Raw genomic sequence first — 14,275 nt, forward strand, 5'->3', positions numbered from 1 at the left:
TATTGTAAGTTCACCAAAAAGCAAGTATAATTTTGAAATTGTTGTTGTTCAAGAGGAGAGAAATCGAATTTGTCTCAGAAGGTTTCAGTTTGAATTGACTTTCAGTTTTCACGGTTTTTTTATTATTTTTTTTAATTTTTTTTATAATTGTTCACTCTTTGTACATTATGACTTAGATGGATAGTTGTCTCATTGGCACTCATACCATATCTTATTTATATTACATATTGTTTTCCTATATAAAAATTTATAAAAATTTGAATTTGCAATTTATTACTTTGCCGGTTTTATATTTTGTGTAAAAAAATATACGTTTTAACCAGCTATTTGTGTTAAGTAAACTGATGCCTGTCTTTTGTCGTTTATCGTTTCTGTCATGGAGTTGTCAGTTTATACACGACTTATTATTATTAGACCATCATATTACGAAGTTGAAAGATTTGAAGAAACATGAACACTTTGTTAGATGGAATAGTCGCATAAAACCAGTATAAATGTCCATCAAAATCTCATACAGAGACAGAACTTTGGACTTCAAGTGGATTGATAATACTCACAAGGGAAGTCACTGATTATACTTTGAAGTTTCTGAGTGATATATACAAACATAACGTAAACTGTCATATAATATGTAACCTGTTTATAAAATTATGAGCATATTTGATACTTTGAACGATATTATAACTTTGTTGATGAATAGATCTTGTCAACAGTCGATACAACAATTTCTTCATCTGAGCGATTAATATCATTCTTTGATTTTCCACACATGATCGATCCTTGGTCAAACAGTTGTTGAACCTCCTCCAACTTAAGACCCTTTGTTTCGGGCAGAGCGATAAAAATAAATATCAATGCTATTGTGACAATTCCTGCAAACAACCAGTATGTACCTAAAAAATAATAATCCCTTTTGTTATATTATCGTCACAAAAGGTGTATAAAGGGCGAAAAATTAAACATATAGCTGAAAAATTTCAGTTTTTGAAAATGACAAAAGATGACCGCGAATTCTGAAAGCATTTTGTTAGCTTTAACTTCTAAAAAGAGACGATACACTGAAAACAATTAATTTCTTTTCTGATAATTTACGAACATCTAACACACTAGATTTTAGTTTAAACTTACCATATGCTGTGATATTTTCAATTAACGTCAGAAATGTTAAAGAAACTAGTAAATTAAAAAACCAATTTGTTGAAGTCGCCATGGCACTACATGCACTTCTTGCCCAGAGAGGGTAAATCTCCGAATTTATTGTCCAAGGAACCGGTCCTAAACCTATTAATATAAATACAAATAGAAGATATATAGTTGGTTGAAACTGTTATACATCCGTTATTATCATGCGAAATACCGTCTTCATAAAACTGCTAGATTGTCACCACGATTTAAGCTGTATAACCATCATTGTCTCCCCTATTAGTCTTTGCACAAATCAAAAAACTGGTCAGACTTTAAACTTGTTTCAAATACAAAATACTCGGCATGTATACAGTTGTATCCTGTCGAATACTACAGACAAAATTTCACATTAAATGACATTGCATATAAGATAATAACCCTCACTGGAAGTTAACCAATCAAATGTCCACCCCTTTCTTTCCTATTTACAAGCTTTAGGAACCATGAGTTAAAATTCTCAAAAAGCTAAGGATTTTCTTATTCCAGGCATAGTTTACCTTAGCCGTATTTGGCACAGATAATAATAGGTAAAAACATAGAATTTTCAGTTTTTGATAAATTCAGAAAGTCATCTTTAATTATTTCAATAACTTTTTCAAATCAACTTGAATTATCATAAAACTTAACAGCTATTTCAATTATACATTGAGCTTAGAGAATGCCAGATTATTTAATAGTTTGATTTATTTTTAAGGATTTAATTAATAGGTAAAAAAGCAAGAATTTTCAGTTGTGTCTTTTCGGACTAACTTAAGACGGTCACTTTTAACTTTTCCAAATAAACTTGAATTTTCGTAAATATATAGAGTTATTTCAAGTATATATTTATCTTACAGAATGCCAGATTGTTTCGTCTCCTAGAGCATTGCAGGCAAATTTAAGGATTTAATTATTAGGAAGAAAAAAGCTAGAATTTTCAGTTGTGTCTAAATTAAGATAGTAACCGTCATTTTTTTTATGACTTTTTCAAATCAACTTGAATATTTATCAAACTTAATAGCTATCTCAATTATATTTTGATCTTACGGAATGCCAGGTTGTTTGGTAGTTTTGTGTATTGCTGTCAAATTGAAGGATTTAATAAATAGGTAAAACAGCTAGAATTTTGAGTTTTGAGTAAATTCAGATAGTCACCTTTGATAAATATTTTTGTTGACCCTAGTACAAGAACAGATGTGAAAATTTGGCAACACTTTTAGGAATTTTGGATCTCAATGCTCTTCAACTTTGTTCTTTATTTGGCTTTTTTTTTTTTTTTTTTACTTTTTTGGATTCGAGCGTCACTGATAAGTCTTTTGTAGACAAAACGCGCGTCTGGCGTATATACAAAATTTAGTCCTGTTATCTATGATGAGTTTATTTACAACCACTGGGTCGATGCCACTGCTGGTGGAGATTTATTTCCCCGAGGGTATCACAAGCCCAGTAGTCAGCACTTTTTGTGCTGACATGAATTATCATTGATATTGTTATATTTATAAATTAAAAAGTAAAAACAAAATTTTGATTTTTTTGAAATAATAAGGCTTTTCTACCTCAGGCATAGCTTACCTTAGCTGTATTTGGCAACACTTTTAGGAATTTTGGATCTCAATGCTCTTCAACTTTGTACTTTATTTAGTTTTTTTTTGTTTCTTTGTTTTTTTGTTGTTTTTTTTTTTTTTTTTTTTTTTTTTTAACTTTTTTTGGATTCGAGCGTCACTGATGAGTCTTTTGTAGACGAAACGCGCGTCTAGCGTATATACAAAGTTTAGTTCTGGTATCTATGATGAGTTTATTTAAAATTATACCAAACATTATCAAAGCCGGTATGAATTAAAAAATTGAGAGACGAGAATTAAAGCTGAATAAGTAAACATTAAATCACCAAAAACCATTACACATTATATCAACAGGTCAAATTAACACGAAAGTAAGATTTGAGAGTACTTGCAGTTACTAATAGCTAGTTTAAAGCCAACAAAACTTAATAATAATAAAAAAAAAAAAACATGCATCATAGACTTAAATCAACTAAAAAACATCCCTGGGATTTAATATCATGGAGAGTAAAAGAAGACATGACTTGTGCAATGCCAAAAGTAAAAAAATAATAATTAGAGTAATCTCTATATAGAAAATGAACGTGGATATTTATTTATACATCCCATAAAAATAAAACCCGTTTGAAAAGAATACAAATTTATTTATGTTTTAATTTGCTGATGACAAAATATTTGTGCCAATAATTTATGCAATGTAAACTGTAAAATGTATTCAAAGATCTAATTGGTAAGATAACTTTTACTAGTTAGTTTGTTAAAAGATTCGATGAGTTTACATGGATCACAATGTGAAGTTTACACCCAATTTACAATAACCTTGACAAATCTCACTACTAGCCTTGTTAATAGACTGCTCGACTATCTTCTCTACTACTTGATTGTCTATTATTGTCCTTTGTAATTCTTTAGAAAACTATTTAGTAACGCTTCGAATACCAGATGATTAGTTGGCTTGGTCGTTTAAACTCGTCATTGAGTTGATAAGTCATTGTTATATCATAAATAGCATACAGCTAAATTTCATTTGTCTAACTAGACAGGGCATGATATCAGACCTGCCAACTATCCCGATTTTCGCGGTATCATCCCGATTTTCATCCCTCAACCCGAATCCCGATATCGGGATCTTAAAACAAGTATAAATCCCGATTTTCACAAAATATACCAGAAAAAAATTTCGGTTACCGATTTTGAAGTTTTTCTGATCAATATCTATAATTTTACCTGGGGACATATTATGACAAGTTTACAATCCTACGCTAATCAACGGTGACAAGAGGTGTCATAATTTGTTGTTGCAAGTAATCAGATTACCTGATGGGTCAATTAATTAATATTATTATTAGTAAACAGAAATTCTGTCAGTTGGCCTTTCATTTTTAATCAATTTATCATACGAGCACACTTTGCAACTTTTAACGTTTAACGTAGTTCCATGACAACATTGTAATTAACTGAAAGATGAGAACTGTAATGAACTCTTAAAAAACTTCGTTTATCTTGAAATCCATTTAATTTTTGAAATCAGACATGTGTCTGTTGATATAAAAATCGACGCCATTTTGTATTCATCTACTGTGAAATAAACCTCCGCAGGTAAGAGCACCTCATAACACAAAGAAAGATAACTCAAATTTTATCCATTTTCTCATTAATACCGATAGACTTAATCAAAATCTGTATTTATCCTTCTAACTTTAGGACATATAGGTTAAGGTCTTTTGAGTCATGGTCCAAAGATAAGAAGGTCTTTGGAGGGGGAAAAGGGGGGGTTTTCATTTAGTATCCTTTATTTTTTAATGCCATTTTTCTCTATTCTTAAGTTATTTTGTCAATTTTAAAATAAGTACAAGAATCATGCAAATAAAAGAAATCAAGGCTTATAAGATCATCATCATTATACCAACAGAAAAAAGAAGAGACATGAGACTATTTTAAGAGAAAAAAACAGTGCACACAGAAACGCCGCAAAAATTGTCCCTTAAAAATCTGGTCGCGGACTAAATCCCCCATGGAGATTTTCAAAAGTTGGCAGGTCTGTGATATTGGTATTCATCGTATGTCCGAATTATAAATAAATAATCATTTGAATAAAATGAAGAATTCGAGATGTGGTATGATTGTTACGAGATAACTCTTCACAAGAGACAAAATGACACAGAAATTAACAACTATAGGTCACCATACGGCCCTCAACAATGAGCAATTTCTATACCGCATAGTCAGCTATAATCAGTAGAAAAATGTTCTTTTTCAGTATTATACTTTCAATATATCTGTTTAACTTCCCCCTCAAAGTTTACATAGCACAAAAGAATAACATGAACGAATTTTATTGAATTGTTATAAAGATATGTATATGATAATTATACCAAATAAGTGTTTTTACAAATAACCACATCCACGAAATATAGAAATAGACTTTGAAGCGTATACTTGTCCTAGACCGTTACATATAGCCATCTCAGTCAATTCACGTGCGTAAATCGTATGTTTACGCAAATAGTCTTTCATTACTTTACAGCATACTTCACACGTATTCAAGTCTTGGTGATGTGGAGGTTGATATAATAAGTCTATGTGACGGTGTCCCAAAATAAATCTAAGTATTTTCGGCGAATCTACCGTGGTGGAAGCCACAATTGTCCATAACAACAGTGTCCCCGGGACGTAAGCAATAATTTCCAAATCGATCTTATTCTTGTCAAGCATAAAAAAGGTCAACGAGATGAAATCCATTTGAAGGGCCTTCTAAAACATTAAAATAATTCATTCCAAATGGCCCATGAAGGCGGTTTACCGTGTTGGTAGTATTGGAGGCATAGTTTTATACCTCTATAGCCTTTTCCCCTACTGTTGCATGTCCATAAAGTCTATTTCCAGTTGTTTTTATGACAGATGGTTCGTCAAAGAAATGTTAAGAATAAGGATTGTATTTATACATTCGTCAAATCGTCGTTGGTTCTCAGCACTTAAAGCTTCCTTAGCACATACATTTAACTTTTTGTGTGACATTAGGCAGTCATTTCTCAATTTTTTTTAAATTGTAGAAAGACTTGGCAAACGATCATTTGTCGTTTCTCCACCAGACAATAACTTACTTTGAATTTCTTTCCCATAAATCGATGGCTGGCGAAATTTATAGTATCTTATAGCCTGAACAATATCTTCGGAACTTTTAAGCCTTGTTGCATCATGTTGATATTTTACCGGAGATACAGAACCATATAATTGATTTTTATCAATGACATTGCAAACCGTATTGTGTGAAACGGCATAGTGTTTCTAAAAAATGTATGGTTTCCTGAATATACATGTCTAGAATACTCTTTATTTTTACAACATTAGTAGCCTTTCTAACTTCATAGTATCTTCCAAATGAATTTTGGTTGATCATATTACATGTACTGTGATGGAATATGTACAACTGTTCAGCTTTTTACTTTGAGAACCGTTATATTTGAAAACAGTTATTTTTCAACTTATAAGTACAATGTACATACATATTCATCATTACAAGTACAAGTACCTGTATATAATCTATCGATTTATTTTAAAAAGCACTCACATGCCATCCTTTCTACAATTAATGAACTATAATTTAATCTTATTCATTTCTATACTTCCAAAATGGATGATATGACAGTGACTGAATTTCTTTCTCAAATTGGGTAGAAATTTGTACAATATTTGGATTATTTCGTTCAACAGGAATTTCTGAATGTATCTTCGTTACGCTGTAATCACATTCCGGATGACATTAAAATTCATTATTGGAACTGTATTAACATTAGGAGAAAGAGACAAATTGAAAATGCCCTCATGGAATTAAAAAATGTCGCCGTAAATGAAAAAGAAATTGGAAAATTTTAACCTGAATCTTCGACACTTAACAAAATTCCCGGAAAGCTTGAAGACAGACTATCACGGAAAAATTTAGAACTGGCAAATAAAGAGCACCAAGTAAACCCCGTTTACACTGACAAAAAACATCGATCTTTACTTAGATCGATCTTTGGTCCAGTGTAAACGGGTTAGATCGATCTTCAATCGGACTTAAAAAGTCTGCCTCTAGAGGTGGTTTTAAAAAGATCGATCTTTTTGTTGGTGTAAACGCTTAGGTCGATTGCGATCGATCTTTTTTCGGGTGAATGTTATATTTAGATACACAATAAAGGTCAGACCGGTTATTTTTATGTTGTAGTGTAAACGCATTGGATTAAATAAGATCGATCGCGATCGATCTTCCGTGAGCAATGTAAACGCAACCTGGGTTTTTTAAGATCGATTCAAATAAAGATATCGATTCAATTAATTTGTGGTGTGAACGGCGTCTTAGACAACTGGAAATGCCTATAGTAGAACCACCACCACAAGGTAATTTGAATTATAGGTAGATGTTTCTGGATTTACCTTCATCAGGAACGCTCAAAGCCAAACATTTGAAATCCGAAGATGTATAAGTATCGAAACCGTTGAAGAGCTATATATGTCAAAAAAACCTTAAATAGATAGCCAAATTCACCCCCCCCCTCCCGCCCCACCTGAATATAAAGTGGTCGTCCAAAGACAAACCGGAGATATATATATGTCTCTGGACAAACCGAGTCAAAATAAAGCTGATTACTATAGACAAAAACTATAGATAATCATACCGTTTCATACGACCTTCAACTTAACAAGTTATCCCGATACCGTGTAGACTAGTTCAAACGAAAAGATCAACACAAAACAAACATGCCTTTTGAGTTACGTGTTATTCATTAGCAAACTAGATTAGACAACAAAGAGTAATCAAGTAATTGAAAAACTTGAAACACCAAGCCCACTAATTATCTGGTATTCGAAGCGTTACTAAACCGTTTTCTAAAGAACTCATTGGGACACAAATGACAATAATAGACAATCAAGTAGTAGAGAAGATAGTCGAGCAGTCTATTAACAAGTCTAGTAGTGAGATTTGTCAAGGTTATTGTAAATTGGGTGTAATATAACTGTAAAATTCTGGATTTTAAATACCGTTTATGATAAGTTTTCTACAGGTACCACAAATTTACTAATCAAATCTTTGTATCAATGAAAGCATTAAGTAAACGTTTCAAGTAATTTATGGCAAGGAAGTGTCTGACTTAGACTTCTTAGAGTGCATTTCTTTCTAACACAAATGATGCAAACGACTAAGCGCGCACACAGTTTGATCATTTTTTTCTAACATACGTTTGCAAAGCTAACATAAACAATTACATTCACTTAAAATGCGTCTACAGTTTGTCGTTCGTCGTTTGCCAGAACAAACGCTACATTTTGTTTCTCACTTCAACTTTGAATAAATTATCTGCACGTGTTTTTTTTTCGCTTAAAAACATCGGAACAATCTGCATAAAGACAAACGATGCAGAGAAATCTTCACCAAATGCCTATCATAGCATATAACCCTTAAAAAAATATAAAAGAATACCTTGCTAAATCTAGGCAATAGATGGGAGACTTTTGAAAGAGACCCATGGTCCAAAGACACAGTTATCGTCCTTTACGAATATAGTCCCTAGTGAAAACAGTGTATAACTTGCAAATTCTTTGCATACACTTTCCCAATTAATTTCTTGATACTTGATGCATGAAGGGGATGAAATGACATGTCTAAAAAAATTGCTGAATCTTGATGTTAAGTAGTGATTTTGGTCAAGTTAAATAAGTAAAAAATTAGTATGTCTGAAACTGTCAAACTGAATTTTAGACCCCCATTACACAGAATTGTCCATCTTTTGAGTTAGAGCTGGAAACTTTTCTATAATTTTGATATTATTTGTCCCAATGGTAGTACACTACACTTTTAAGTTACTTTTGATATAGAGCAGGTGCACTGTTTTAAATTTGAATTTATTGTTTAAAAAAATGCACTACGAAATAACTGTGTTCTCGGGCCCATGCTTTAACAGTATAAGCAAATATCCCGAAACACTGTTAGTAATAATCGTAATCATAGGCAACACACTTTCATACATATGAAATAGAATAAACGGTAAAAAGTATTGAGTTTTATTACGTATGTTAGTTGAAGGAACCGCATTTAATAATAGCATTATTGAAAGTTCAAAGCAGGGTCAGTCAACACTGAATTACGATGTATATGTTTCTACTTTTGTAGCGTTTAGCAAACGCTAAGAAACGCCAAACAACGTTTACAAAATTTTGGTTAGAAAGAAAGGCACCCTTAATAATTTACCAGTGATGCATTTATTATGTTCGTTAAAATCTATGACATCACTACACCGTATGATGAAGTCAAATGAACAGGGAAAACCATCAATATAATATATATTAGAGAAGCTATTTGTGATATGAAATAAATACTAATTACTTCGTGTTGGAGTACCATGCATTACATTCAAATGTTTAGGGTTCAGCGTTCTTGGTGAAAGTAAATATAGTAAATAATAAGCATTCTTCCGTTTTCGATCGTAAAATTAGATTTGTTTTATACATTTGTACAATTATATCACGTCAGCTTCTGTGAATCTTAGGTATATAGTTTAATTGATACCGGTAATTTTCTAGTATAATTTATCTCGAGTAGATCAACCTCTTTCATAAATGATTGTCCAAATTAATTTCATATGAAACTAGTAACTAGTGAAAAGTACTGCTAATCCAATTCAAGGCATACATATATCATAAACTTAGTCTTATGTGCACGATTTGATAATTTTTTATGCATCCATTCCTTATGATCGTCAAAAAATATTCCACAGGGTCAGTGTTGTTAAGAAAATATGGCAGCTAATTGATGGTCGTGTTGAAATTGAAGTTTACTAATTGTCACCTTTGTAATCAAACAACAAAGAAGCATGGATATTCAGGTAAGCACATGTATAACATGTACAATAAGATATAGTTTATTTCGATGACGGACGATGCTTCTGTTTATTGATTCGCTCTTGTCTATTTAGATTCCCCCTTCGCATTTGCGTATTGTGATCATCGAATTTTTACGAGAAATGTCACGCTGACGTAACTTCGTAAGGAAAACATGTCGTCGAACAATTAAAAAAAAGGTAAATTTCTTTTAAATTTGGACAAATTAAAGAATTTTCTTCAGTATATGTACATAAGTTTGATAATAAAACCTTGCTATTTAGTTAAAAAAAGTATGCATAACATTTTTTTTATTTGAAGTTTCATGTAAATTTAAAACATACCTGGAGCAAATGCCATTAGATACAAAACCAGTCCCATCAATCCCATCCAAGAGTAAGATGATGGACAAAAATTGTCAGCCCAAACCAGGTCATTTGGTAAACTGGACGAGTTACATCGACCGAATGAAGAGTATGTGGGTTCTTTATAAGGAAGACATGATCCGTTGACCGCTGTATTGCCTGATTCTATGTAACAAAATCCACAATCAGATGTCTGAATACAGGATTGACATGAGCTGAAATTGATGAATCGAATAAATAATCAAAATAATTGATTGTATTTTACTTGCATTAAGTTTTTAAATTATGATTTCTTTTGTATTTTAATGAGCTATGCTGCTAGAAAGATACACCGTTAACACAAACACACACAATTATTGTTTACCTGCAAATGTTGTTTACCTCATCTTTATTCAAACAATTGTAATACTACATTTCTTAGATCTTGGCAGAAAAAACGGAACAACGATAAAGTAAAATCGAACGCCTCAGTTAAAAAATTAGAAAACCAATGCATTTTGCCATCATTTATCCGTTGAACTGTTCGTGTTGATGCGTGTTTGATTATTTCATTTGGACAAATGGATATCACTAAACATGTTTAAACCAGCCCCTATTTCTGCCTGTCCCAATTCAGACACCAAAAGCCTCTGTTAGTCCTTTTGTGTTTTTTGTTTTAAAATGTGGTCCATGTGCATGTTTCGGTAGTAATAGTGGTGTTCGTGTCGCTTAACTAGTGCAAACTAACATTAGTGTGTAGGTGTCAGCTGAAGCTAGCCTCAGAGTGTGGTATTTTCTGCCTGCTTTGAAGACCCATTTGACACATTTCCCGTTTCCATTCTCGATTATAATTGATTCAATGTAATCAAAGGTACCAGACTTATAATTTATGAGTTGGTTGACCGTTATGGAATAACCGTTTCACAAATGATATCGGATATGTTCCTTACGTCGTAACTACAATCCCCTTCCCTTTCATGAATATGACCTACCGAATTAGACTATTTACCGGATTTGTAATCACATAAGCAACACGACGGGTGCCACATGTGGAGCAGGATCTGCTTACCTTTCCGGAGCACCTGAGATCACCCCTAGTTTTTGGTGGGGTTCGTGTTGTTTATTCTTTAGTTTTCTATGTTGTGTCGTGTGTACTATTGTTTTTCTGTTTGTCTTTTTCATTTTTAGCCATGGCGTTGTCAGTTTGTTTTGGATTTATGAGTTTGACTGTCCCTTTGGTATCTTTTGTCCCTCTTTTAATACGTCAAACGCGCGTTTCGTCTACCTAAGACTCATCAGTGACGCTCTCATCAAAATAGCCCTTGTGGTGTTTTTTTTAATCATATTTGTTTCTATCATCGGTTTAAATGTTTGAAAATATTCTCATATAAAAAAGATGTGGTATGATTGCCAATGAGACAACTCTCCACAAGAGACCAAAATGACACAAACATTAACAACTATAGACCACCGTACGTCCTTCAACAATGAGCAAAGCTCATACCGCATAGTCAGCTATAAAAGGCCCCGAAATGACAATGTAAAACAATTCAAACGAGAAAACTAACGGCCTTATTTATGTAAAAAAATGAACGAAAAACAAATATGTAACACATAAACAAACGACAACCACTGAATTACAGGCTCCTTACTTGGGACAGGCACATACATAAATAATGTGGCGGGGTTAAACATGTTAGCGAGATCCCAACCTGGGACAGTGGGACAGTACAATATAAGAACAAACTGTAAAAATCAGTTTAAAAAGGCGTAACTCACCAGATGGACAAAAAATACAAGTAGACGTGGCCGGGTACTTGTACATCCAAACAACAAAAAGACACTAGGAACAGATCTGAGAGTACTCGCAGTTAACTGACATCTAATTCAAAGCCACTAACAGCTAATAAAAATAATGTATCTAAGACTAAATTATCAATCCGTACGCATCCAACATCCAATGGATTTAGTGTAAAGACGTCATAAACAGTCAGAGAAAAACATGACCTTGTGCAATGTATTTAGTTTAAAAACGTTATAAACAGTCAAAGAAAAACATGACCTTGTACAAGGCCAAGTCACAGGTATCGACAGATTGTAAGTTCGTGAATGTGTATATGTATGTAACATACTAGTAATATTTAGTTTGCTTTTAATTTACTGATAACAAAATCAATATCTATACCAATAAAAAAAATATTCAATGATCTGATTACAGTGTTGAATTGGTAAACTTTTAGAATAAGATTATTTAAAGGAGCGATAAGTTTACCAGGGTCATATCCAAATTTTCAGGGCACGGTTAACAACATTTCCGTAAAAATGAGGATGTGCTATCCCGTTTGAAATAAGTCTTCCACAGGTACAACTTTACTTCAAAACCAAATCTTTATATCTATGGAAAAATTTAGTAAAGGTTTTAAGTAATATATGGTAACAATATCCCTTGTTTAATACTTTACCAGTGTTACATAGATTACGTACATAAATGGGAGATTTTGACAGTTGCAAATGAACAGTATCTTTTTATTGGTTATCTATGACATTTAACATAAAGTTTTAATCAAGAAAAAAGTAAAATTCATACCGTTAATGTTATCTTACTGCCCACTTAGGTGAAGACGTAACATCATTATGAGAAAGCTTTTAGAAAATTGCAACCATAAAATGTTCAGGTATAAGTTAATGAACCACACAACTGGCAGTTGGCTCAAATTATTCTAGTCATTGAATTTAATGTACAAACAGGAACAGCACTGACCCCGTTTTAAAATTGTTGAACTATGAGACAAATAAACTTTATTTTGTAGAAACAAGTAATAATTTCAAAATAATCAACCAGTAATAATTTCGATATTTTAATATAATGATTTTGAAATAATCAATCAATAAGTTATAATTTCGAAATAATCAAAAAGTAATAATTTCGAAATAATCAAAAAGTAATAATTTCGAAATAATTAAAAAGTAAAAATTTCGAACTGATCAGTAAGCAATGATTTTGAAAAAATCAATAAGTTATAATTTTGAAATAATTAAAAAGTAATAATTCCGATATTTCAATAGGTAATGATTTTGAAATAATCAATAACTTGAAGTTATAGTTTCGAAATAATTAAAAAGTAATAATTTCGAAATAACCAATAAGTAATTATTTCGACATTTCGGTTTGCATGCCCCTTTAATATATCATGCCTTCTTTTTAAGTAAACTTTACGTTTGGTATGCCATTCACACGTCTGACATTAAATGCTTTCAAATATTGTGTGTTTTTGAACATTATGTATGGTTATAAATGTATCTACCTGAAATAATTACAGCTGCTGTTTTCTGCGATTTGTTCATGCATTGCAATTGAAGGCGAGCTGAAAGCCGACAACTGGAATCCTACAGCTAAAACTATTAGGCTTATTAATATCCCTACAATATAAAATGTAACAAAAACCTATGATACTTAATGTATCTATTATAATCAGTAACACTTATTCTTGTGAAACAAAACAGAGATTTTGTTAAGAATACTCTCGAACTGGATTCTGTCAGTTGTTTCAACTTTGAACAAAATCTGCGAAGTGATGATTTAGGTTAGGAAGAAACATAATATGTACGTGTAAACTTCTGTATGGCAATTTGATGGCTTCTATTGTTGTGTAAGTCGTCTTATGTTTTTCCCCTTTTTTTGCAAAGATAGTTTGATATAAGAACAATAATGGAGCAACAAGTTGGGAATTTTCACATCAACATGTGTAATTTGGGCAACAGTAGTTTACAGATGTGTAATATAATAAATCGACTAAGAAGAAGATACAGGATGACAACGAAAAACTGACTATTGCGGTATCAAAGAACTAAGACTGTGAAAACGTGTTGCAATTCGTGATAGCGACCGTAACAGCTATGTAGTGTCAATTTCGGTTGTTCCTCCAAAGAACTCTGTTTGGAATTTCTATTGGAATACAGACTGAATAACGAAATATCAATCTATCAACAAAAATAAGAGTTATCAGATTGCAGTGAGCTGGTAAGGCGAAAACAACAGAAAAGTTGCATATACCCTTTCAATGATAGAGGTGACACAATCAATATACCTCTATCAATACGGCATTAGCTACGATTTCGACAACACAAAATTTATAAAAGCGGAATATTTAAATACTTATTTGCTATTAACTGTCAGTTTGGATTAATTTTGTCATAAACAAGCAGAAAGATTAGAAAATACAATGGCTTGCAAGTTAATAATTCAACCCATTTTGAACCCTTATCATTGCACCTTTTAAGAAAACCTTCCACTGAATTAATCAGCCTGCATTCAATTACAGATAAAACGATGACTTTTTTAAAAAT

The 14,275-nt window shown here is 32.1% G+C and overlaps 1 protein-coding gene across 1 annotated transcript in view; it reads right to left on the reverse strand.

The window, feature by feature from the left end:
- Window positions 1–558: 558 nt before the first annotated feature.
- LOC143079193 (proton myo-inositol cotransporter-like) overlaps window positions 559–14,275 on the reverse strand; it is a 30,756-nt gene continuing 17,039 nt past the window's right edge. The window contains exons 6-9 of the mRNA XM_076254427.1: window positions 13,234–13,348; window positions 9,929–10,164; window positions 1,129–1,281; window positions 559–893 (exon numbers count right to left, since the gene is read on the reverse strand). Coding sequence (XP_076110542.1) covers window positions 679–893; window positions 1,129–1,281; window positions 9,929–10,164; window positions 13,234–13,348 — 719 coding nt within the window. The 3' untranslated portion in view covers window positions 559–678. The remainder of the gene's footprint in view (window positions 894–1,128; window positions 1,282–9,928; window positions 10,165–13,233; window positions 13,349–14,275) is intronic.

Source organism: Mytilus galloprovincialis, chromosome 1 (assembly GCF_965363235.1).
Source record: "Mytilus galloprovincialis chromosome 1, xbMytGall1.hap1.1, whole genome shotgun sequence".
In the NCBI taxonomy this organism is placed as follows: domain Eukaryota; kingdom Metazoa; phylum Mollusca; class Bivalvia; order Mytilida; family Mytilidae; genus Mytilus; species Mytilus galloprovincialis.